Source organism: Podarcis bocagei (assembly GCF_964188305.1).
Source record: "Podarcis bocagei genome assembly, chromosome: 4".
Lineage (NCBI taxonomy): Eukaryota > Metazoa > Chordata > Lepidosauria > Squamata > Lacertidae > Podarcis > Podarcis bocagei.
In genome coordinates, this window is record NC_138128.1 from 36,010,720 (window position 1) to 36,036,879 (window position 26,160).

General features: G+C 43.4%; 1 protein-coding gene, 1 long non-coding RNA gene and 1 pseudogene across 7 annotated transcripts in view; 1 reads left to right on the forward strand and 2 right to left on the reverse strand.

Moving 5' to 3' along the window:
* The window catches only part of LOC308586325, an 84,454-nt gene that overhangs the window by 18,104 nt on the left and 40,190 nt on the right, over window positions 1-26,160 (forward strand). The window contains exon 1 of one of the 3 annotated variants that reach the window (XR_014007812.1): window positions 11,921-12,431. The exons of 1 other annotated variant lie outside the window; for it this stretch is intronic. This is a non-coding gene — a long non-coding RNA (uncharacterized lncRNA). Of the gene's footprint in view, window positions 1-11,920; window positions 12,432-26,160 lie in introns of those variants that run through there. One more of the 3 variants, XR_014007813.1, reaches the window with a different exon arrangement.
* LOC308586282 (small ribosomal subunit protein mS25 pseudogene) lies at window positions 5,212-9,586 on the reverse strand (annotated as a pseudogene). Its single transcript, XR_014013496.1, has 2 exons — window positions 7,022-9,586; window positions 5,212-6,112 (listed from the first exon to the last, which is right to left on the reverse strand). The product of XR_014013496.1 is annotated as a small ribosomal subunit protein mS25 pseudogene (transcript).
* LOC308586266 (G-protein coupled receptor 35-like) lies at window positions 19,821-25,936 on the reverse strand. Of its 3 annotated transcripts, none has more exons than XM_081192726.1 (3): window positions 25,434-25,936; window positions 24,353-24,499; window positions 19,821-22,360 (listed from the first exon to the last, which is right to left on the reverse strand). In XM_081192726.1, the coding sequence occupies exon 3, from the start codon at window positions 22,346-22,348 to the stop codon at window positions 21,386-21,388; it is 963 nt and encodes a 320-aa protein (XP_081048852.1). In that variant the 5' UTR covers window positions 22,349-22,360; window positions 24,353-24,499; window positions 25,434-25,936; the 3' UTR covers window positions 19,821-21,385. The 3 variants fall into 3 exon arrangements, 2 of the variants coding, with proteins under 2 accessions (XP_081048852.1, XP_081048853.1); XR_014007767.1 differs by having other exon boundaries at window positions 22,215-22,286; XM_081192727.1 differs by lacking the exon at window positions 24,353-24,499.

The following is a 26,160-nucleotide window of genomic DNA, read 5'->3' on the forward strand; positions in this document are numbered from 1 at the left end:
GGGGCAGACTTGCTTTACAAGCTCGCTGCTGGCTGAAATGCAGCCGGCTGTCAGCCAACGTTGCTTTCGTTCAGATGCTGGAAGTCTTTATTAATAAATACCTTCCCACCAACATCTAACAACATCATTCAGAAAACAGGATGAGCTGAAGCAGGGATGGGGAACTTCTGGCTAGCAGACTGATTGTAACCCAGGTGCTGAGATTTCCCCAAGGTTACATCCCCTGTCCCAGGACGTGCCTTTATGTGCTTTTGCTAGTGTTCAGGTCATGCTGAGAGGTACCTGTAAGTGAGGGGCACATGGGGCTCATCAGCCTGGGAAGGAAAACTCTGAACCTAAACCTCCAACTGCCTTGTGGAATATCTTTGGGAGAAGAAAAGACTAAGGAGTAAACCCTGCACAAATCTGGAGTGGAGTCCTTAAAATGGTTGGATGGTGTGTTGTTCCTTCTGGAACTCCTGCAGCCTAGCTGGTGCCAAACATATGGGTCTGCTTTCCTTTGGACTACATCAGCGAGGCCGAGAGTCGGGTCTTATCCTCTGGGCAGCCCAGGACCTCCATACACACTGCCCATGTTTGTTCCCTGGGGAGGTCATTTAGTGCTGTTAACGCAGCGGTTTGACTTCACCCCTGGAAGCACGCTATTGCCAGCAAAAACATTTCAATGATTGCTGCATTTTACAACATAGCTTATCCCTTACATATTTAAATGGAGACATTTGATTTTATGACAATTTCCCCTATTATCATTAGCATTCATCTTTAAGCTTAGATTAAATGTGTGGGGAAAGGCGGGGAAGGTGACTGATTTTACTCCTAGTTCTTGTGCCACACTGTCCTATATTCTGTAACCGCACAGCTCTGTAAGGGTGCTGCAGAGAAGAATCACTGTTCTAATTGCAATTAGACTGGATATTTCTCATTCTTCCTTCCACTCTTTGCAAAATAATACAACACCACACAAACTTTTCTGCTGGTATATATTCGGGGAGGGGGGGCATTGTACACTGAGAGCCAGTGTGGTGTAGTGGTTAAGAGCGATAGATTTGTAATCTGGGGAACCGGGTTCGTGTCTCCGCTTCTCCACATGCAGCTGCTGGGTGATCTTGGGTTAGTCACACTTCTCTGAAGTCTCTCAGCCCCACTCACCTCACAGAGTGTTTGTTGTGGGGTAGGAAGGGAAAGGGAAATGTTAGCTGCTTTGAGACTCCTTCGGGTAGTGATAAAGCGGGATATCAAATCCAAACTCCTCCTCCTCCTCTTCTTCTTTTTTAGAATATTAAATACATTGGAAAGACAGACAGAAATGAAATTTTGATGAACGCACACTACAGTAATTTACATTGCTTCAGAGAAGAGGCCAGCTGCCAAACTTTCTGCACTTACTTTGAAAATAGTTCTAGACAAGGACCTGTTTAAATAAGACAATGTAATGACTGATGTGCTGAGGCATGATTGATATACATTGAAAAGATGTGTCAGAATTCTAACATTTAAAAAGTGCCTTATCTTAAAAATGTAGAAAAGCAAACGGAACAAGCTGGGAAATTAGCAGTCAAAATAGATCGTTGAAACCATGTTATAAATAGCAAATATAAAAATAAGTAGGATTTCTCTGTCATTTCAAATAATTTTGCTGTTACTTGTTAAGTGACTGTTAGAGCACTTTAGGACTGAGTTTTAAGTCATAAATCATGATGAGGCCCTGCCTGTGATTTCAGAGGTGGCAATATTGTATGTAATAAGGAAGTTGTATACCTGGCTGACAACACACACGTTTGCCTTCCCAGGTGTATCATCTGTGTTTTTTCTGCCATCATTACTTACAGACTTTCAGTGATCATTTCCCATTATATACTGGAAACAACATTCATATCAATAGCCCATTTGCTATTAGCCCCAGTGGCTGCAGGCTAAAGCAAGACTGGATACAGTGCAGCAGCAGCACACTTACACCACTATGTGGCAGAATTGTGCATATTTAGACAATGGCCCAGTTTGCATGCCACCTTAATCCACAGTTAATTTAAACAATGAACAGTGTGCTGGCACACACTGTTCGAAAGTTTGTGCTTCACTCCTTCCCCGCACCTGCCTGCTGCCTTCTGGGGGAGAAGCAAGCCAGATAGGTTACATGCAGGTATGGGCTCATGGTTTGTGTCCCACAAACAAACAACGATCAGTAAGCCAAAACCAAACCTTAGGTTCCACTTGTGGTTTGCTTGGAGAGAAACAAACCAGTAGTCTGGTTTTACACTGTGTCCTTTCTGGAGCAGAAGCAGCAGGACTGGGGGTAGAGTGAAGCGCAGACATGAGCAGTGTGCAGCAGTGAGTGCATTGTTTGCTTGCATTAAACAATCATTTGTCTTACTTGTAGCTTAATGTGCAAACTAGGCAGAAAGTTAATTTAATAATAATAATAATAATAAATTTTATTTATATCCCGCCCTCCCCAGCCGAGCCGGGCTCAGGGCGGCTAACAACAGTCAAATTTCCTGGACAGAATTGATAATGAGGCAAGAGGGGCATATTAGACAAGGGGAAAGGGAAAGAAAAGAAAGATTGACGCTAGTGACATATACTGTATGACCATCTCAAAAGAAAGTTTGGAAAATGTCTATCGTGATTAGGGAACTAGGATTAGCAACATTACAGGTGCCCAGACAAAGAAAGAGGATGTGGGTACAATCTGCTTTACCAGTGGGGAAGAAGTGAGAATAAAGATTGAGAAAGCTGAGGACAATACACCGGCTTTCTGTTTTCCTGGATCACTGGCAAAAAGATTTCTGAGTACTTTATTGGTGAAAATATTCAGAATTCTGTCCTCATGAAGGATCTAACAGACAGATCTCTTGCATTCTCTTGGCTACACACCTTGTGTGTATCACACCTTGTCAGGAGGGTTAAATATTGTGTTATGGTGTAATGTGCTTCTTGGCAGCTCACACTGAGCAGGGGACATATTACTGTGTTTTGTACCAGCTGTGCCCTCTGAATACTGGCAGGCCGACAGATAAAGTCCTAAGATGGCAAAAACATGATAACAATTACAGTACTGTCTGAATACAAAACTTCCAGCCTTTACAGTATAATAGGGTAATCCAATGCTCAAGGAGCTGGCGCAAAGCATGCTGGCCCAACTGAGGCTGCTGTATAGTCCATCAGAAGTCCAGAGGAGGTGAAAGTACCAAGCTGAGCAGGTATTTACAAAGCAAATACACAAAATACAAAATGTTGGTGTATCCAACCTTGCTGCCAGCTGTTGATGTACACAGAAGAGTATTTATAAATCACTCGGTTCTGCTTTGGTCAGACCTCACCTGGAATACCGTTTCCAGTTCTGGGCACCACATTTTAAGGGGGATATCGACAAGCTGGAACACGTGTAGAGGAGGGCGACCAAGGTGATAAAGGATCTGGAAGCCAAGCCTTATGAGGAATGGCTGAGGGAGCTGGGTATGTTTAGCCTGGAAAAGAGGAGACTGAGAGGAGATATGATAGCCATCTTCAAATATCTAAAGGGCTATCACATGGAAGATGGAGCAAGCTTGTTTCTGTTGCTCCGGAGGGTAGGGCTCGAAACAATGGATTCAAATTACAAGGAGATTCCCACTAAACATTTCAGATGGTAATATTTGTTTGACAGTGGAACAGATGACCTCCGAGGATGGTTGATTCACCTTCATTGGAGGTTTTTAAACAGAGGTTGAATGGCCATCTTTAGCTGAGATTCTGGCCTTGCGGTGTGTGTGTGTGTTTGTGTGAACCTCGGGGTCTCTTCCAACTCTACAATTCTAATATTCCAGAAGGAGAGGGGTCGCTTGCCGTGGCACACTGAGCCCCCCAAACTGCCAGTCTGGTGGCAAATTCTCCATAAATTGCACAAACTGCAGCAGGGCCAGGAAGCACCAGGGAACCTGCAAGGAGAGAAGGGTGGGGTGGTAGAGCATCAGTATGCTGCCACATGGAGCCAGAGAGCTTGACCCTTCCTAACAATGACCCCGGATGAGGCCAATGAGGAGCTAGTGGGCAGAACACACCCACTTGGCATGTTCCATGAGAACTCTAGAGGAGGAAGAGCAGGGTGGAATGGGCAGGCGGCTCCTGTGGTTGAAGCTTTGCATTTAAGTCAAGCACCACAGGGTTTTGAGCCCCTAGTGCTTTATGGCAGTTAAATCTAGAGAAATAAATGTGTCTAAGAACCCTCCTTGTGAGTAAACAAATGTGCCAAACTGCATTTTAACTGGTATCTAATCTGCAAGCAAATCAGTCTTAAATATCCACCATTGGAAAACAACCCTTTCACCACATTGCTTAGCATTTTTAGAATAACCGTTGGACCAGGATCTACAGTGTTATACAAACCTGTGCACATCAAGCAGTTTGTGCTCAAACGGATGACTAAGAACAAATCATAGAAAGAAGGTTCTAATAATTATATAGAATCTTTTTTAGTACATGTTCTTTTAAAATCAGACTTTTAGAATTCCCTGAATAGAATGGAATGCAAATGAGATAAGGGTTCCCATAGGGTCGTTGAGTTCATTATTTGACCCTCCCCACAAGCCAAATGCCATTTTCATGATTCACTGCTGAGGAAAACCCAAGTTGAAAAACAACTGGCATGCAAACCGTAAACTTCTTCACCACATATTTTATTTCCTCTTTTTAGAGGAAGCAAGCAGACCAAAGTTCCTGTTTGTGTTTTTTTTTAAATGTCACCCTTCTGAAGTTATGGTGAATTCAAGGTGGTGTTGTAGTAGTGGCAAAAGATAAAGTACGCATTTCCACCATCACTACCAGGTACTTAGTTGTGGGAAGAGGGGAAGATATGTAAATGGTGTCAGAGAGATGCATATCTTTGGTGTTGTAGCTATGCTCTGTGGAAAATTACACAGTAGAGCAACTTTAATGTTGTTTTTCCTTGTTGCAGTCAGAATTATTCAGAAACTATACTAGTTACCAATCTCCCTCCCTTACCCTGAGTAAATGAAAAAGTAAAAAGAACCACTAGTTTCCTCTTTTCCAAATTTCTGGTCGCAAAACTACTCAGTAAACAGTGCCCTCAAAGTGCAAAACAAAAAACCAGTGCAAAACAAAACAAAAAACTTTACACCAAGCAGTTAGCTGCTGACAGTGATGCTCTACTCAGAAAAACTTGTGTTTTTAAAATAAATAAATAAGTGATTTACAACAGCAGAAGCAAATATATTTATTGCTAGGTTAATGTTTATTGTTTGTAATAACATCTAAGCTAAAACATGAAAGAGACAGGCTACAGTACACAAGAAATCCCTAGCTGTAGTTATGCATTGATAATGGTTAGATAACTTGCCCTTTTTGGTTGCAAGCAGTATGGGAGATAGACAGGTACAGTTGTACCTCGGGTTACAAACTCTGCTAACCCGGAAGTAGTACCTCAGATTGAGAACTTTGCCCCAGGATGAGAACGGAAATTGCGCTGCAGTGGTGTGGACGCAGCAGGAGGCCCCATTAGCAAAAGCGCGCCTCAGGTTAAGAACTGTCTCGGGTTCAGAACGGACCTCCGGAAAGAATTAAGTTCGTAACCTGAGGTACCACTGTAACTAACAAATAAACATTAAAATGGGTTGTAGGACCTATAGTCCTCTGGATGCTATTGGACTCCAACTTCCATCATCCCCAGCTAGCATGGCTTATAGTCTGGGGTGATTGGAGTTGTATTCCAACAACATTCAGTGAGCCATCGGTTTTCCATCCCCTTATTAACGTGATATTTTTCTCTTGAAAGCAAAGTGTTGAAGAGAACAAAGAGTTAAATGTGTGGGTACAACTGAAACCAAGTGATGCTAAAAATAAAAGTGGAATTTCCCACAAACACTGAATGACAACTAAACGAGGAGGTATGTGGCAACTTAAAAACTGACAAATATACTGTGGCATGGACATTTATGAACTGAAGTGCAGTTCACACACAAACACACACACACACACAACTATTTCAAACCCTTCAACATTTCTCCAGTGAAAATAGGGACATCCTAGTTCATCATCATCATTTTATTATTTATACTCCACCCATCTGACTGGGTTGCCCCAGCCACTCTGGGCGGCTTCGGACATACAGTGGTGCCTCGCAAGACGAAATTAATTCGTTCCGCAAGTTTTTTCTTCTTGCGAGTTTTTCGTCTTGCGAAGCACGGTTTCCCATAGGAATGCATTGAAAATCAATTAATGCGTTCCTAGGGAAACCGCTTGCCAGGCTGGCGGTGCGGAGAAGGGCTTTTCTCCGCACCGCAAGCCTTCAGGACAGGTACGGGAACAGAGGGGAAGGCGCGCAGCGCTTTCCCTCTGTTCCCGGGGCTTGCGTGGGAGGAGGGTTTTTCCTCCCCACCCCCAACATTCAGAACAGCATTCTGAATGTTGGCGGTGGGAAGGAAAACCCTCCTCCCACCCCAAGTCTTCAGGAAAGCCATCCGATGCCGGGCGGCGGGAGGAGGCGTTCCCCCCCCCCCGCCGCCTGGCATTGGAGCTTCGTTCCGATGCCCGGCGGCGGGAGGAGGCGTTCCCCCCCCGCCTGGCATCGGAGCTTCCTTCCGATGCCCGGCGGCGGGAGGAGGCGTTCCCCCCCCGCCCGGCATCGGAGCTTCCTTCCGATGCCCGGCGGCGGGAGGAGGCGTTCCCCCCCCGCCCGGCATCGGAGCTTCCTTCCGATGCCCGGCGGCGGGAGGAGGCGTTCCCCCCCCGCCCGGCATCGGAGCTTCCTTCCGATGCCCGGCGGCGGGAGGAGACCTTCCCCCCCCGCCCGGCATCGGAGCTTCCTTCCGATGCCCGGCGGCGGGAGGAGGTCCGAGGACAGTGCGGAAGACGCGCTGCGCTTCCCCGCTGTCCCGGAGATTTCCCTATGGGCTGTCGTCTTGCGAAGGAAGCCCATAGGGAAATTCGTTTTGCGAAGCGCCTCCAAAACGGAAAACCCTTTCGTCTAGCGGGTTTTCCGTCTTGCGAGGCGTTCGTCTTGCGGGGTACCACTGTATATAAAAACATTAAACATTTAAAAAGTTCCCCATACAGGGCTGCCTTCAGATGTCTTCTAAAGATTGTATAGTTACTTATCTCTTTGGTTCGGCGGTCACATAATTCCATACCTTCCAACATTTCTCTGATGAAAATAGGACCATCATAAGGAAAGCAGGACATTCTGGAATCAAATCAGAAACCAGGACGACTTCTGTAAATCCAGGCCTGTCCCTGGAAAATATGAGACACTTGGAGGGTCTGCTATTTTCATGCCTAACTGAACCACTGTGGTCAACCTCCTCAGTTGGAATCCCCTGTAAATGTTCCCCAGTGCCATAATTCAACTTGAAAATGGCTTCCTATTGACTCCAGGAGGGCCTTTTCCAGTCTAAGGTGGGCCTGTTGTATGCTGGTTGAGGAGGCTCCATAGGCCACTTTCAGCCTACAGACTGCTGATTCTTCATCCCACTATGTAAGCTAGGGTTATTTGCTACAACCTTTGGCGAAAGTACTGTCTTACTATGCTAATTAATCTCTACATAGTTAGATAGACAACCTCTGCCCTGTGGGAGGAAGTGGAGACTGAGGGACACAGGCAAAGACATTCTCCATTTGGACTTCTCCCTCGCCTGTTCTATCATATTTTTTTCAGTCCTTTTAAACTGTAAACCACCTTGGGCGCCTTGGCATAAAGACAGTATACAAATGCAATGAATAAGGAAAAAAAAAATCTTAGCTAGTGTTTGGACACCTGTTGAAAAGGTGGCTCATTTTTTAGACGCGGGCGGCTTTGGGTAGGGCTTCAAGGTAGCCATTTCTTAAAGCGGCACTGCAGTCTAGTCTCTGGGAATGTTAATGTTTGCAACATATAAAAGGGGCTTGGAAATGCTATAGGAGCCTGTCAGTTGTTGTTCTGAGGGATGAAATCATTGCTTATTGAGTCCGTAATCAGGCTAAAATAAACATCTGCTATCCTTCACTTAGGGACGCGGGTGGCACTGTGCTCTAAACCACTGAGCCTAGGGCTTGCCGATTGGAAGGTCGGCGAGATGAGCGCCGCAACCCCAGAGTCGTTTGCGACTGGACTTAACTGTCAGGGGTCCTTTACCTTTTTTATCCTTCACTTATTGCTTTGGTCATGGCATTCGGATAGAGTAAAAGAACAGTTGCTGCTGGTAATGCAAGGGACAAGAGGTCCAGTTCTGGAAGAGGGTGGAGGTTCCTTTCAGAAGAGCTAGTAAAATAATATAGGGCAGATACAAAGTCTTTTCCCATGAGACAAGTTGCTTAGAATGAAGGCCACTGTCTTGACACTTGAATTTTATAAGGTTTTTTGGAACCAGGTTGGCAGTGAGGATGTTTGCTGATAGTGCCAAGCCAGGAGCCTGCTGATTGAGTCAGTCAGCTTGCATTGCAACCAAGCTGGCACCCTTTGGAGACAAAGTGCCTTGTGTTTGCTTGAGATAGCTCGTGACCCACTAGCCTACTTACAAACACACTGGCCATTAAGATGGACCGAGTTTCTATGCAGGGATAATGGCATATCTGAGGGACTTCTGGGGAGATGCACGGTGTGTTCTGTGTATAGAGACATTGCACCCCACGCATAAATTCCCTGCTGGTGGAGGTAACACAACTTTATCAGTACAGTGGTACCTCGGGTAACAGATGCTTCAGGTTACAGACGCTTCAGGTTATAGACTCCACTAACCCAGAAATAGTACCTCGGGTTAAGAACTTTGCTTCAGGATGAGAACAGAAATCACACGGCGGCGGCACGGCAGCAGCGGGAGGCCCCATTAGCTAAAGTGGTACCTCAGGTTAAGAACAGTTTCGGGTTAAGAACAGACCACCGGAACAAATTAAGTTCTTAACTAGAGGTACCACTGTATTTTTTATTTTTTATTCCAGAATTTATTTAAAAGATTCATCCTTACTTAAGTAAGTCCAGATATTTTTCTGTTACTTAAATGGTGGTTTGTAAAAAGACCAATGTGTTGTCATCAGTGTTAAGATGCCCACTTTCTTGTCAGTCTGAATGCTTTACTCCCTGCTGTAGAAAGTTGGCTTAGGAAGCAGCACTCTCTTTCATGGCAGTTTGATATTTCCCAGTCATCTCCTTTGGTAATGGCACATTACCAGGGCAGGCAATATGGCCTCCAATTTCAAACATACATTGCCGCAAGTGGTACTTTTGGGGGCCAAATGTTGTGGGATGCCGTAGCTTCATTTTCTCTTGTGCTTCTCCCTGCAGTGTCTCCTCGCTTTTACCAAGAACTTTCTTAACATGTTCTGCGATCTCTTTGTTAGTCTTCTCTTCCACATCAACCAGGACTTGCTCTCCAGTATCTAAATAGAATTTTAAGCATGGCGGTGGTTTCATGTTCTTAAACATCACAATCTGAAGCCAAGGGTTTTTGTACTGAATCTGAGGTATGTTGAAAAACGCAAATTTTCTGGCTCCTTTGCTGAGAGGCCCCCTCATGTTGTAGTTCACCGTCATCACCTTCATGGCGTCCTTGAAGATGATGTTGCCCTGGCTCAGGTACTGCAGCGTCCTGCGGATGGGGAACCGGCTCTTCATTGGCATGGCGGCAGCCGGCAGCCCCGCACGCACCGTGTAGCCAAGGGCAGCGGCACAAGTCTGCGGCGCAACTTCCTTGCTCTGACCCACCTGGGTGGGAGCAAGGTACCACTGTATTGAGAAGTAATTGAGAAGAGCTGCGTTGAAGCAGTAATAATGGCACATTATTTGTTGGAGCACTTTGGGGGACAGAAAAAACAGCATTTTGAGTGGTAGTGCACTTGTCACCATTACGTATATCTGGGCATGCAGTCTTTAGGTCTTGATCTTCAGTGCCTTGTTTCTGTTGTGTTAGATATTTGGTTTTTAGTTTCATGGAAGCTTCCTGGAATTCCTTGTTCACAAAGTAATAGCAAATGGCATCCAAACAGCAGTTGGTGTTGGCAATAATTCCTGCAAGGTTTGTAAAGTTGTCAATTTTTTCTATCTTAGTGCAGCTGGCCTCAGCTAAGTCAGCTATGGACCGAATTAAGTATGCAAGATGAATAGGTAAGAAGCATATGACAAATACGCTCATATTTGCAAAAATAATATTGATTGCTTTCTGGATGCGCTTTTCTTCATATGGGTTTGTTTTCTTCTTCTTCATGAGTTTCTTTGTGATTTGAATGGAACAGAAACTAAAAATAGTTAATGGTATAAAAAATCCCCAAATGACAGATGCAAATACATACATTGATGGTTCTCTGGAAATCCTTCTAAAGCAAGTCCCTGATGAAGCTCGTTTCTCAAATTTTTTAGTTACATATCCAATGCTGATCATCAAGGCCCAGAGAAACCCAGAGATAACAGCTGACTTCAGAGGGGACCGTATATGCCTTGCTTTGAGGGGATATTTTATGGCAATGTATCGATCAACTGCTGTGATGGTGATAAGGAAGATGCTCATATACCTGTTAATGAAGTATGCAGACTCAAAGACCAAACACAGTGTAGTCACATGGATCGTCTTATAAGCCATCTTGAAAGGCAAAGTAAAAAGCAACAAAAAATCTGCAATGGCTAAGTTTGTCATGTATACTCTCGTTTCAGTCCACTTGCTCAGAGTGCAACAGAATATCTTCAAGGCCAAGGCATTCAGGATGACTCCAAAGCAGAAAATGGGGATATAAATAAGTGCTTGAGTGAGAAATATCTCTTGACTGCTAGTGGTGTTGCAGTTCAATTCCTGACTCACTTCTTGGGTCATTTCCATACTGGTGCTGTAAAAGAAACATGCTATAGTTATTATATACCTTTAGTGGCCAGGCAAAAACGTTCCTCTTCAACAGGGCCTTTGGCTGTTTAACATCCTGTGCACTTTGGGATGTGTTAGTGGGAAGGGGTGTGGAGAATGGGGTTATTGGGTTGTTACCGTTTTTATTGTGTGTTTTGTGTTTTTATCTTGTATTTTAATGCTGTGATCCACCCTGGGATCTACAGATGAAAGGAAGTGCACAAATTTTATAAATAACATTAACAATAATATTTCTGTAATGCCAGCATTCAAGCTGTTAATAATAATCTTTCATACTTCTACAGAGTTTTGCATTCCAAATATTTTGCTTATTTAAATATGTACGCTTATTTAAATATGTAAGCAGCACTGTCATATAAATTATGACAGCAGCCCCATAAAAGTATATCAGTATTATTTATCCTCATATAGCAGTAGATACCCATGTAGTCCTGATCAATTATAACTGGAGATCTCTTTTCCCCCCTGGCATGGTTATATTCTAGCAGGAGTGCCAGCTTGGCTCCACAACCATAGGTGCCTGAGACTGTGGGTGCCATACAGCATGCATGGCCCTGGCACTGAAATTTGTGAGTGCCTGGCCCCTTCATAGGGAATTTTGTGGGTGCTCTGGCACCTAGGGCCCCAGGGAGTTGGCATCTATCATAACCAGCCTGAACCAGAAGGGTCTGCAATCATACTTGCAGCTAGCTGCATTGAGTTAGTGCCAACACAGTTTACAGTTATAATCATGTTGCCACTATAATGTAGTCAAGGAGTCCTGTATGACAATCTCTTGAAACTCAACTAGATTTGGTGTCACAAAGGACCTTTTATCCGCTGAGGCTGATGTGCTGACTGTAGACAGAGGGAGACTAGTCACACTGATCCATGCCCTGGTAACTTCAAACTTCGGCTACTCTGCAGACAGTTTGGAAACTACAGCTAGTCCATAACACTGAAGCCAACCATTGCTTGCCAGTTTTGAAACCAATGAATGAGCATCTATTAGAACATTCTGTTCTATTCCCACTACGCAAAGTGATTGTCCTTATCTAGTGATTAAATTAGAATAACAAGATAGCATATAAATTATGTACATAACAAATAATGTGTAAGGTTGACCTTGCAGAGTCTTATTTAAGGACTTCACCATCTCACAAATGAAGAAAATTGTCCCATCATGAGATTAAAAAGGGGAAGATAAACAAGCCACCCACATTTTTGATTTTCACACTATTTGCTTCCCAACTGCATATTTTTAATAGCTGCTAGATTAGAAAGAAAAGCCTGAGTTTACAGACAGTAGTGGATTCTAGCCTGCTGAAAAGCCTGAGGACAACCTTTCTGGCAGGCTGCAATCCACTGCTGTGTAAACTCAGTCTTTGCTTCTGATCTGGCAGCTGTTAAAGAAATATGCAGATGTGAACCCTGGAAGCAAAGACTTTGCAAATCTGAGTGGTGATCAGCTGCAGCAGAGAGAAACTATCAGATTAAAAGCACAAAGACAATGTCTCCACACAGCAGAACTTACCACTCAAGAGTTCCAAGTAGTCAACTTGAACAAGTCTGGGATCTTTTGGTTGAGCTCGGAGTATTCTTGCCGTAGGTTTGTTTTCTTTTCAACTCAATGTGGTAAGCTACTCAGCCTCCTCTTTTGAAAATCTTGTTCTCACAGCCTGTTTTTCCTGTGAACCAGCTGTTCCGCTCTTGAAAAGTTGTCTTGAAATCATATCTTGAAAAGTTTAGTATCTTAATTTTGAAGTTAGTTTTCTCAGAATTCGTAGGCACAGTGGGAAAATTTTAAGACTATATCTTTGTCAGTTAGATCTTTATCTATTTACGTGTATATAGCCTTTTCTGCAAACACAATTTTTTTCATGACTAATAAGTCATCTGCTGTTTTTCTGCTGTTAAATAATGCTTAGTCAAGGGAATGCATTCGAAGTTGTGTGGTCTGTTGCAAAATACAGCGCAGTATCTCAATAAGAACATAAGAACAGTCAGCTGGATCAAGCCCAGGGGTCAGCAAACTTTTTCAGCAGGGGGCCGGTCCACTGTCCCTCAAACTTTGTGGGGGGGCGGAATATATTTTTTGAGGGGAAATGAATGAATTCTTATGCCCCACAAATAACCTAGAGGTGCATCTTAAATAAGAGGACACATTCTACTCATGTAAAAACACACTGATTCCCGGACCGTCCGCGGGCCGGATTTAGAAGGCGATTGGGCCAGATCCAGCCCCCTTAGTTTGCCTACCCATGAGCAATAGCCCATCTAGTCCAAACTGTCTTAATATTGTTTTTAATGCTGCAAAGCTGCACTGGGACCTTAGGGTGAAGGGCAGATAAGAAGTAAGTAAGGAAATAAATAAAAAATATTCTCCTTGCTTCCTGGCTTCCCTGCATTCCCTCCAGTTCATCCTCCTTGCTTTTTGACTTCCCTGCTTTCCCTCTCCTCCTGCCCGACCCCCCAATTTTTCTTCTCCATTTAGTGCCCCTTGCTTCACCATGGCATTTCTCCTTCCCATTTCATGCCATATTCATTTTCCTTCCTTTCCTTTCTACTAACACACAGAGTCCCGGTCAGAGGAGCCAACTCCTAGGGGCCAAGGGGACTTTGGACCTCCCCCCAATAAAATATTTTTGGGGTGTTTCTCTAAAAGTTGATGGGCACCGCCATTCAAATGGTGTGTGCACACCATGTCATGTGATTGATTATGCAGGAGGGGACCACTCCAATATTTTATTGAAGTTGGCACCCCTGGCTCTGAGCAAGTTCCATTCTACCTATGTGTGCAGTTTTCTCCTGACGGGCAGGTTCCCAGCTTTGCAAGAGAACAGCTTCAGTCTGCAGCCAGTAAGCTATGGCGCAAATGCAAGAGAGAGGTCAGTCTGCAGAATCGAAAGAGGAGGCATGTTTGGGGGGGGGCGGGGGGAGAGGGAAGGGAGAAAGAGGAATGCTCTTCCACTACCACCTTAAAGTCTCTCCATCCAAAGACAAATTTCAGTCAGTAAAAAAAACGCAAGGAGGGTGCAAAGCAGGTCTGAGCCCCCACAGAGAGGCTTGATATTCCCTATCCATGCTCTGACCCAGCACCCTTATCAAACTTCAGTTCCCAGTGGTGCACACTATTTTTTTGGTTCACCTCAGGCAGTAGAGTGTCTTGGGCAGCCCTGGATATGACAGAGCTGGTGGATGGATGGGAGGGAGGAGCAGAATTTCACCTGAGTGGCCATATTGATGTAGCACCAGCACAAGTAATCTGACAGTTTTGGATGGGATTGGCAGGTAAGCAGGCAGCTGATTCATTATTTCTGTCTTAACTAGATGAAATGGCGACAGCGAGCCATCACTTGCTAGGACAAAACTGGTCGTCTGAATCCTTGTGGCATTGATAAAATGCACCTTATTGTAGGTTAGCTAACGTATGTATTTTATAAAGCAACTAATAAATAGTAACTAGGAGCATGAGATTCTTAATCCCACGGTTGTGGGTTTGAGACCCACACTGGGCAAAAGATTCCCGCATTGCATGAGGTGTTAGACTAATGATCCTCATGATCAGCTCTATAATTTCAGCTCTATAATTCTATATATAATTCTTTCAGCTCTATAATTCTATGATGCTATGAACTAGCTGATCATGGGAGGCATTCAATGTACAGTGGTACCTCGGGTTACAGACGCTTCATGTTACAGACTCCGCTAACCCAGAAATAGTACCTCAGGTTAAGAACTTTGCTTTAGGATGAGAACAGAAATCGGGCGGCGGCAGCGGGAGGCCCCATTAGCTAAAGTGGTACCTCAGGTTAAGAACAGTTTCAGGTTAAGAACGGACCTCCAGAACGAATTAAGTTCTTAACTGAGGTACCACTGTAGCTTTGAGATTGTATACATAGTGGAACAATCCTCCCAGAGGCAATGGTGTGTGTGTGTGTGTGTGTGTGTGTGTGTGTGTGTGTGTGTGTGTGTATACGCATGAGGAGGACAGAGTGGGAAGTCCCTTTGTGCTAGCATCATCATCATCATTATTTTTAATTTGTATACCGCCTTTCTATCTTACAATACTCAAGGCGGTTTACAAGCTGAAGAAACAAAAAATGTACATCTTATAACAATCTAATGCAATACAAAAATGTGATAATAAAACATAACTTTAAAATAGGCAGCCTACATCAAAATAGTAACATTGAACAATCAATTAGTATAGTATAAAATAATAATAACATATAAAAGTTAAACAGAAATCCACTCAACAGTTACAATAATATCTAAACTATAATCAATAAAACAACGGCAAGCCACAGTACATAAAACAATACAATACACATTGAGAAGCAGAGGGTAAGGAGGCTTTGCCTGATGGAGTCTCTCCCCTCTCCCCTAGCAGAAGGCCTTGTGTGTGTTATGTATTGAAGTTCTCACCCTGGCCAAAAGGAGTTTCATCTATGTAGTTTTCACTCAGGTCCACGTCAGTTACTTTAGGCGGGAAACCCTGGGTTGTTGTTGCTACAATGTTGACAGCCGGCTGCCTATAAAAGCAGGCCGGCTGAGCTGTTTGCTGTTCAGTTCTGTTCCAGCTTACAAATAAAGAGCTGCTTTGGAGAAATTTCTGCGTCATCTGCTATGTCTACCCACAACTTAACAGTGTGGCTAGTGGGACCTGCTAGTTCAATCCAGACCCATGTACTGTATTTTAAAAAGAACTTGTTCACACATTTTTGCGTGGATGACAACAGCCTATGATGTCTCAACCACACAAAAGGAATGGTGAACTGTACGGGTTGCTTCCTGTTCCAGACATCTCTCTTCAAGGCCTTTAAAAAAAAATAATAATAATAGAAAAGTTCTTCCAGATTCTCTTTTCCCCTTACCCAGTCTTGAAATAAGGCTTGGCTGCTAGTGATCCAAGGTCAGTCACCTGTGTGATTACTCCTTTTTCTGTAGCCACTAACACCAACAGGCTCACGGATAGCACAGTCAGAAGAGCATGAGATTCTTAATGTGAGGGTCGTGGGTTCGAGCCCCACACTGGCTGAAATTTTCCTGCATTGCAGGGGGCTGGACTAAATGACTTTCATGGTCCCAACTCTACAATTCTATTATTCTTTGTGGTGAACTAGCAGTAACGAAGCTGGAGGAAGAGTAGGGAGGTAAACAAAGCCGACAATAAATCCTTGCAAGAAAATCTTTCTTCCAGCATTCAAAAGGCACCTTCAATTTAATGCTGGCCAGGAATCAGGATCCCAAAGTGGAAGTTAGCAAGCTGCAGGCTCCTAGCGCTTAACTGCTTTCTTCTCTGAAGTGTGGTTGGCTGACTTCCTGCTAACTACAATGCCTTGGAACTGAGTCTCTGTTGTAGCTTAGCTTTAATTGCATTTCCTGTTGCACCAAAGAAGAAGTCTAAGCTTGGCATAATAAACTCAAGCGTATGATGTAACCCCATGTATTTCTATACTTAATCATTTAATTAATTTCATAAAAAAATATATACTGCTCAATTGTAAAAAAACAACAAACTTCAGTTTTATGTATTACAGTGGTACCTCGGGTTAAGTACTTAATTCGTTCCGGAGGTCCGTACTTAACCTGAAACTGTTCTTAACCTGAAGCACCACTTTAGCTAATGGGGCCTCCTGCTGCCGCCACGCCGCCGGAGCACGATTTCTGTTCTCATCCTGAAGCAAAGTTCTTAACCTGAAGCACTATTTCTGGGTTAGCGGAGTCCGTAACCTGAAGTGTATGTAACCTGAAGCGTATGTAACCTGAGGTACCACTGTATATGTCTTTTATTACACGTGCTGTTCTTGCTACTTTTGCTTGCTTGCTGAAATCTGTTTGTTCATTTTTTTGGCTACTGCCTTTATTTTGGTTGATCAATATATCTTGATTTGATTGTAAAGTGGTCGGTGTTGTTAGACCCCTGTTCACTTGAGCAACTCATATAGCCCAACAGAATCATTAGCTAACAACACAAACCTATCCGTCTTTATTAAGAAGTGAGTCTCATTGTGTTCATTAGCACTTATTCTCAGATAAGTGCATAAAATTCAACTTTCAGGGTGTTTTCGCACATTAAAGCATATTTAAATTGCTCTTGTATTTACTTGTGTGTACAGTGCAGATGATATTTATTATTGCATTTTGGTACTGTCCTTCCAAGGAGCTCAGTGTCATGTTACATGGTCTTCCCTTTGCCTTCATTTTATTCCTGAGGTAGGCCACACCAGCAAGCAAAAGTGACCAGCAAGCAGTTGAATATGCACATCCCATTTATCATTCTTTTCTGTCTTCAGAGGCGGTAAACAGGATAGAAGAGAGTCAAAGTGTATAATAAATTGTTTATTTCATACGTTTTAACACATGTTCGTGATCAGTTGTTTCAAGGCACATACACCCAAAGTGGTTGTTTTGTTTTAAATGTAAAGCTTTCGAAAACACCATCTTACAAAACAGCAATAAAACCAGCCACAGTAAAATAAAAAACAATTGAAGCTCAAAAACCAACAGTAAACTCAGTCAGGAGGACGAAATGCCTGATTCTTGAAGGAAAATGCACCCCTTTGTCATCCTTTGAAACATACAAACAAAAAGGGATGGTGGCAAATGGCTGTAGCTGTCAACGTTTTCCTTTTTTTAAGGGAAATTCCCTTATTCCGAATAGGATTCCTCGCAAGAAAAGGGAAAAGTTGACAGCTATGCAAATGGCTGACAGTTTCTACAACCACCTGGGTCTAGGGAAGGGATCTAATAACCTCTTTCAATGGGACCAGAACCACCTCGTCTCTTAATGAACTATTTATGGAGACACATCACTTTGTTATTTGCTTGTTGTCCTTAATATAGTTAGTAAATTGAACTAGGAGCTGCGATTCAATACAGCAGCAGGCCTGATTAGCTGGATGCAATTGGAAACGTGGTTTCACTTGGTGGCCTCCACTTTTCCCCATGGCAATCTGTGGCTGAAGCAGCGTGCTTGCAATGAAACTCTGCAACGCTGACAAGACGTGTCGGAGATCTCCCATCTTTTAAACCAAGGCTTTGTTTCCGACGGCACATTTCTCAGAGCCCCCCCCCCCCATTGATGGCTATGACTCAGCTGAATCCAATAAAAAAATCCATCACAGCAAATACTTCATTGTTCACATGACCCCGATTAAGTATTGAAATATATTTCAAGGAAAAGTAAACATCTATAAGAGAAGGGGTGTAGAATGGGGAATACAGATAGGAACAGAGCGACCTGTTTTCATTCAGAATAAGGTGCTCATCTTTTTTAGATATGGGTTCCACAGAGAAATGTCATACAAGCCACCTGCCGTCTCTTTGCAGAAGTACAAAAATATTTTTTTATCGGGGGGTTGGAACCCCCAAAGGGTGCTTTTAAAAACAAAAACAAGCAACTCGGTAAAGACTGAGCACCGTATTTTTCCACCGTATTTTTCCAGTATATCACTATTTTTGGGGACTCCAAATTAAGAAAATGGGGGGAGATTGCCCATAGTTGTTGAGCTTTTTTGGGGAGGGGCAGAGTTGTTGAGCATTTTTTTTGGGGGGGGGGAATTGCCAAAAATCGCTCACCTGCCTAACTGATGGTGACACTCACACACATTGCAAAAGCCACCGATTGTCTGTCCCACCAATAACACGCACAATAGCCGCTGATAATATCCGGCTCACGAAAGGAACCAATCCCACGTCCCCCCTATGCACTATCCATGTATAAGACGACCCCCTAATTTTAATTTCTTAATAAAAAAACCTCGTTTTAAACACAGAAAGGTACAGTATGTTCAGTGGCTAGACGACATTGATTGACTGCTGGAGGGGAAAATGAAATGCCTGGGGGGGGGCAGGAGTGCCAGTTCCTGGGGGTTGAGCCCTTTTGGCCCCCCCTATATTTTTGGAGTAGGAGCTGGGTCCCCCAATGTTCAAAAAGCATGGAGCTGATTGCAGGACAGCTCCAGTGGTTGGCTCCTTCCCCTCCTACTCCAGCCATTGAAGCCCCCCTTGCAAGTTGGTGCCTCTGCTGGGGGGACAAGAAGGAGGAGGAATGGAATGATGGGGAGTGGCTGGAAACCTGAACAGGAGCACTTGCCAACTGCAACATTTTGTTGCAGCAGGTACCAGTTGGTCCTACATATCACTAATGAACTCCTTTTCTAAGTTATGCAGCCAGAATGGCATTGTCCACACACAAGAGGGTGGTATTGCTATCAAGAGGCTTGGGGGGACCCTAAGGGTTGCAGAAGTACACTTACTAACCCCCCCCTACTTTAGGGGAAAAAATTCATCAGGTGGAAGAAACCCCCTAAACAGCCCAATCAGGCCTGTGTTCATGCTTCCTGGTCACAGAATGCGGACTGACTGCTGGAAGGTGGGAGGGGAGATGGCAACCAGGGGAGAGGGAAGGAACTAGATGCAGTATGCTGAAAAGGGCATGGCTGGCTAGCAAGAACCCTGAATAAGAGCATTTGAGCTGCAGCTCAGTAGTAGAACATCTGCTTTGCATGCAAAGGTCCCAGGTAGAATCCCTGGCAGGTAGGACTGGGAGAAACCCTCTGCCTGAACCCTGAGAGAGCCATTGCTAGTCGGTGTAGACAATATGGAGCTGGGTAGAGCAATGGTCTGACTCAGTGCAGGGCAGCTTCCTGTGTTCACTGCATATGGAAGGTTCTACTTCTGTTTCTGAGAATAGCTATTGAGGTGCAACCCAACTTGGAGCATCATAGCACCCTTAAACCACATAGCTCAGTCTGCCAGGCTTGTGGTTATCCTGCAGCCTGGCTGCCAGGAACTGTGCTTCAAGACTTAACATTAGCAGGAAAATAACCATGTATGTTATGCAAATAATATGTGCATTTCTAAATAACCTTCTAGAATAAGCACATCACTATTTGTATGTTAACACACACACACACACACACACACACACACACACACACACACACACACACAGCTTTTCTCTGGGGGTACACATACCACTAAACATTTTGTGAATCTTTTTACTTTTGTCCATTTACTGTGTTTATTTGTCCCGATTAAATGGTGATTTTCTTGAGTCAAAATGAGTGTGTGTGTGTGTGTGTGTGTGTGTGTGTGTGTGTGTAATGAATTGACCCTTTAACTGACAGACAATTCCTTTTTGTGTATAAAAAAGAAATGTATTTATGTGTTACATTTATATCTCACCTTGACCCCAAAGAGCTCAATTTTGCAATCAAACTTGCCTTTCCCAATTTTATCTGCACAACGTCCCTGTGAGGTAGGTTAGACTGAGGCCTCATTTGCACTATACATTTGAAGCAGTATCATAATGCCAGTTTAAACAGCCATGGTCCCCCCCCCTAAAGTATCCTGGGCAGTGTAGTTTGTTAAGGGTGTTGAGAATTATTAAAAGGCAAAGGTAAAGGATCCCTGACAGTTACGTCCAGTCGCGAATGACTCTGGGGTTGCGGCGCTCATCTCGCTTTACTGGCTGAGGGAGCCAACGTTTGTGCGCAGACAGTTTTTCCGGGTCATGTGGCCAGCATGACTAAGCCACTTCTGGCGAAACCAGAGCAGTGCACAGAAATGCCGTTTACCTTCCCGCCTGAGTGGTACCTATTTATCTACTTGCACTTTGACGTGCTTTCGAACTGCTAGGTTGGCAGGCGCTGGGACCGAGCAACGGGAGCTCACCCCATCACGGGGATTCAAACCACCGACCTTCCAATCGGCAAGCCCCCGGCTCAGTGGTTTAGACCACAGCGCCACTTGAGAGACCCCTATTCCCCTCACACAGTTACAATTCTCAGAGTGGTTTAACAATACCTCTTCCCAGGGAATTTTGGGAATTGTAGTTCCATGGGGGGAATAGGGGTCTCCTTTAACAAACTACACTTCCAAGGATTCTTTGGGCAAAGTCATATATATTTAAAGAGGTATGATGCTGCTTTAAATGTATAGAGCAGGTGGGGGCCTGAGAGACAGTGAGTGGCTGAAAGTTAGCGTCACAGTAGAGTGGGGATTTGAACTCTGATCTCCTAGTTCTAGTCCAACACTCTAACCACTGCGCAATGCTTCTATATAAAAACTATATTGCACATCATGCAAAAACCAGCATTTATTTATTTTAAAAGGTAAAGCTCTTAATATAGTATATGCACTCTGCAACCAAATGTATATCAATCATAAAACAAACTTACAATGCATAATACAAATCCATCATTGTAAGCTGTATCAAACTACAAGCACTAATTCAGCTGAGGAAGGCCTGAGTATAAAGACAGGATTTCAACATGAAAAATACCATCTTAGATACAGGGATATGTATCTTTCCGCAAGAAGTATGGATCCAGAACATAATCTGCCGTTTCAGCAAGAGATGTTAAACCAGCACACTGATCTCCATCGGCGAAAATTCAAGGGAGCAGCATCGGTTTAAAACGTATCAACTAAAATTAACATGATATCCAATTTGTTTACTGGTCTTGAATAGTCTGTGGGGCTTCGTTCGACATAGCGTTCAAAAGGCGATGTTTCAATTGATTGGACATAGTGCTCCAAAGGTGAGACTAGATGCATCTTAAAATGACGTTGTGATTTCAGCTGTTTAAACTTTGCAGTTGTGAATTTTCGGGTGTTTTGCTTTGCAGCTGTGAATCTTGAGTTAAGTTGGACCTGGAATGCATTGCGTTGAAGGGAGGCAAGAGTGCTGCAGCTTCCTGGAATTCCTTAGCAACCATGTAATAGCACACGGCATCCAAGCAGCAATTTAGCTTGGTCATTAACGCAGTTGCGTGTATGGTATTGGTGATGGCTTGCCACACCTCGCAGTCAGCAACTTCAAATGCTTTTGCTAAGTAGCTAAACAGTAAACTCAAGTGGAAAGGCAGGAAACATATAATGAAGGTGGCCAGGTTGATTGAGACCACCCAGATGGCTTTCTGGGTTAGCTTTTCTTCATGAGGACCAGCATTATGTTTCTTCCTGAGGCATCGGATGACTTGTATGGAACAAAACAACAATATAACCAGTGGTATGAAAAAGAAAACGATTAATCTGACCAGGGTAAGAGCTTCGTTCTCCTTAGAAAGTTTATGAAAACAAAACTCTCCTTTCAACGAGAGACTGAATGGGATTGTATAAAGCAAGCAACAGAGCCAAACAAATAAGCAGAAAAGAGCTGCCTTCCGTGGAGACCTGATTACTTTGGCTTTCAGGGGATGTTTGATTGCAAGGTACCGATCAACCGCTATTAGCATGATGATGCCTATGCTCATTGGCATGTTCATGCTACTGATTCCGAATATGACACAGCAAAAGTCATCGACAGGCCAGTTGTTGTAGTGAAAGTACATGATGAATGGTAAGATAAGGACCAGCGTGTAGTCTGCCAGGGCTAAATTGATCATGTAAACTCTGGTCTCTGTCCATTTGCCCAGTTTGAAGCAGAAAACCCACAAGGCAACTGTATTAAATATGACTCCGAAAAAGGTGAGTGGGCTGTAAAGAATAATTTCAAAAGTAACTATGCCCTGCTCAATCCTGCCACTGCAGTTCGCCATTATGACAGTTTTCTGTAAAGAGATATTTTAAAAATAAGTAGCAAAAATGGAATGCAGAAATAATTAAAGCTTGATTATTTGTTCTAACAACAGCAACTGGATTATTTAGACAGTGGCGTAGCGTGGGGGGTGCAGGGGGTGCCGGCCGCACCGGGCGCAACATCTGGGGGTTAGGGTTAGGGGGCGCAAATCCATGGGTTAGGGGGCGCAAATCCACGGGTTAAGGGGCGCAAATTACTCGCCTTGCCCCGGGTGCTGACAACCCACACTACGCCACTGTATTTAGATCCATTCCTATTATTATTAGTCAAATTTGTATACCACTGTATACCTCAGGGCGGTTTATGATCTGTGTCTGGGCCTGGCAATTGAACTAAGGCGTTTTGGGGTGAGGTGCCATGGTCCCAAAATTCCACCTGTAGCTGACTACAGTTGATACTTGTGGGATGTGTGAACTGTTTTGTGTTTTGATTTGTCTTTTTACTGAAAGGGGCTGCCCGTTTTAGCAGAGGATTGACTGCTTGACTCCTTCCCCCCTCATATCATTTATCTGCTTTCCAAGTAAATTTTCTTCTCACAGAGAAAAAATACAGTGACTTTGCATATCCCCCCCGTGGGCGAGAAAAAGCAGCTGGTGAGAGTGATTTTGAATGTGGCAATGACATTCAGCCTCTGGGCAGTCCCTTCCTCCAGTTTCCACCAGTCTTGCTCTGATGTTGCCTGACTTTGTCTCTGTCACATCCGCACCATACATTTAAAGTACTACAATACCACTTTTTACAGGCATGGCTTCCCCCGAATAATAATGGGAGATGTAGTTTGTAAGGGGTATTGAGAGTTGTTAGGACAGTGTTTCTCCAGCTTGGCTCTCCAGCTGTTGTTGGACTACAACTGCTGTCATCCCTAGCTAGCAGGACCAGTGGTCAGGAATGATGGGAGTTGTAGTCCAACAACAGTGAAGAAACACTGTGTTAGGAGAACTTTATTCCCCCACACACCTACAATTCCCTGGATGGTTTCACAATCAGTTTTCCAAGGGAACTCTAATTGTAGCTCTGTGAGGAGGAATAGCAGAATCCTAACCACTCTCAGCACCCTTAGCAAACTACAGTATTAGAGTGCTATTATAGTGCTTTAAATGTATGTCGTGGGTGCTGGTATGTGTATGTTTTTGTGTGTTTATAAGAGTAGAGCGATACAATCAAATCTCAGATCCCGTCTGCCTCCATTTTGGAACATTTCGGCTCCTGAGTGCCAAAAACCTGGAAGTAAACGCTCTGCTTTTCGAACGCTTTTCTGAAGCTGAACGTCCGATGTGGCTTCCGTTTGAGTGCAGGAAGCTCCTGCAACCAATCGGAAGCCACACCTCAGTTCTCAAACATTTTGGAAGCTGAACGGGCTTCCAGAATAGATTACGTTTGGCGACTGAGGTTTGATTGTAGTTTATGCATGTCTTATGTATTGTCTAGTTTGACCCTCAAGTATGGGAAGTTCCTAAAACAGGACATGTTAGTATTAATGAAAGTTGCACAGTACATAGATGTATACACTACCATGCAAGTAGGAGTAAAGCAAGAACCAAGCAAAATAGGTTATGAAAAATATATGGTCCGATCTGATTCAGAAGCCTGTTATTAAACTGCTTATGAAGGGGAAGCTTTTCAGCACCATTCTGCTATGAATGGCTGGGACAACCCAGGACTCAGCTACATTACTCGTCTTACAATACAAAAACTGTGTCATAAACATGTGACACCAGATGGCGCTGTAGAGCTAAAAACATTGTCTATGCAATTTTACATAAAGTTTTTTTCCTTTCGTTATGATTTACCGGTAATTTGTAACTTATTTATAGTGTTTTTCCTGTGTGTAGATTCAGCCCCTAGTCAGATGGGCAGGTGCAATTAATAAAATAATTATTATTATTAAGTGTGAAATGTAGTTTGTATTTTTGCTCAGCCTTCAGTGGAGCAAAATGTAAAAGAAGAACGCATGTTTACCTACCTTATCTGATTGCAGTTGCTCACAAGGAAATGTTCAGTCTAACATAACCTTGATTATCTGGATGCCATAGGAAACATTTAATCTGATAGCTGATGGCAGTTCTATCTGATGCTTCCAACTTTTCAGAATGCTAGTTCAGCAGGAGCTCTGCAGGCAAATGTCATAGCATTAGTACTATCTGAGGTAAAATTTTGCATCGTTCCTGGAGAGGGGAAACCCATCTCTTTATCACAAAGCGATAAGCTTCAGAAACTTAAACATACCTTGCCAGATTCTCCTCTGATTCCTTTTCCCCTGATGGGACTAAAGCCAGCTTACAGATAAAAAAAAAAAAGAACTGCTAAAAATACAGAAAACACAATAATTAAAACACAATGAAGCATTGATAGAATTAAAACTATACTATCTATAAAATCTATTGAAAGTCTGGGAGCAGCCACCAAGAAGATGCCCTCCTGATGCTGTTTGACTACAAATCCCATCATCCCTGACCATTGGCCATGGTCGCTGATGCTGATGGGCACTGGAGTCTAACGATATCAGGAGGGCACCATATTGCCTATCTCTGGCACAGGGTGAAGAAGATATTTATGTATCAGGAAAACACTAAATGCACCTGATGTTTACAGTCCAGGAAAGTTTATGCCATAATAAATGTGTTAGCCTTTCAGGTGCCCAAGACTACTTGTTTTAATCTTAGTGTGTAAATGACAAGTTGGATTTACATAGGAAGCTGCCTTAAACCAGGTCAGACTATTTGTCCATCTATCCCAATATTGTCTGTTCTGACTGGCAGCAGCTCCCAGGGACTCAGACAGAAACGTCTTTCTCATCACCTCCTACTCAAATTGAAGATGCCATGGCTTGACCCTGGAACTATTTACATGTAAGGCCTGAGCTACCCTGCTGAGCTTTGTCGGCACTGGAAGAATAATCTCAAAATACATGAAATTATGCGTGTTACTATACCAGGAAGCTACTCCACAGAAAATATTTCTGCAGAAATAGGGATAAAACTAATTAAGCTCCTGCTATTTCGGTATAGTCCTATAGAACTCAATTAATTATAACATACACTAACCTTGTATACAAGTTGGAAGCAACTTGTTCGATAGTTGAATCAGAGCTTGCATCAGGAAAGGACAAAAACCATTGTCAGTGCCTTTTAAAAACTAGCTGTCTTAATTGCATAGCCTCTTCGTCTCTATGATGTAAAACCGTTTTCTCACCGCCGAAGTCTCTGAGTGGTTGGATATGTGGTATTAACGCGTACAGAGTCTTGCATGCTAACAGGCTGGTTTGTGGCTTTCTTAGAAGCAACGGGTATGACTCTAGTAGAGTTTCTCTTCTCTAAGTCATGACGGAAATGTTTTTTCATTTCACTCTTGCGTCAGGCATAAAACATTCTTTCTGTCATTTACTTTCTGCTGCATCCCTGTTGCCCGTTACTGGAGAGTAAGACCCCTTGAAAAGTAATGACATTTACTGCTGAGCTAACCTGTGTAACGCAACACACTTAGATGGTATTTGTTAACTTACCTGTTTGTTTGAGGACACCGTTAAATGCACCTAGAGAGCACACTACACCGGGCAAATGAGAACTGTCAAATCAGAATAAAATTTTGTACAGATCAGTGTTTTGTTCTGTTTGTGCTAGATTCGGTGCTTTTTTCTGCGGGGACTCAGGGGTACGCATACCCCTAAACATTCTGTGAATCTACGTTTGGCCTCATTGAGGGGCAGTATTTCAATATGAGTAGGGAAATGAAATTACCCCTAAACATTTTTTTAAAGAAAAAAAGCACCAG

Bases quoted from the DNA above. Each gene is read 5' to 3' on its own strand.
- LOC308586266 (XM_081192727.1), bottom strand. From the start codon at position 22,348: ATGGCGAACTGCAGTGGCAGGATTGAGCAGGGCATAGTTACTTTTGAA.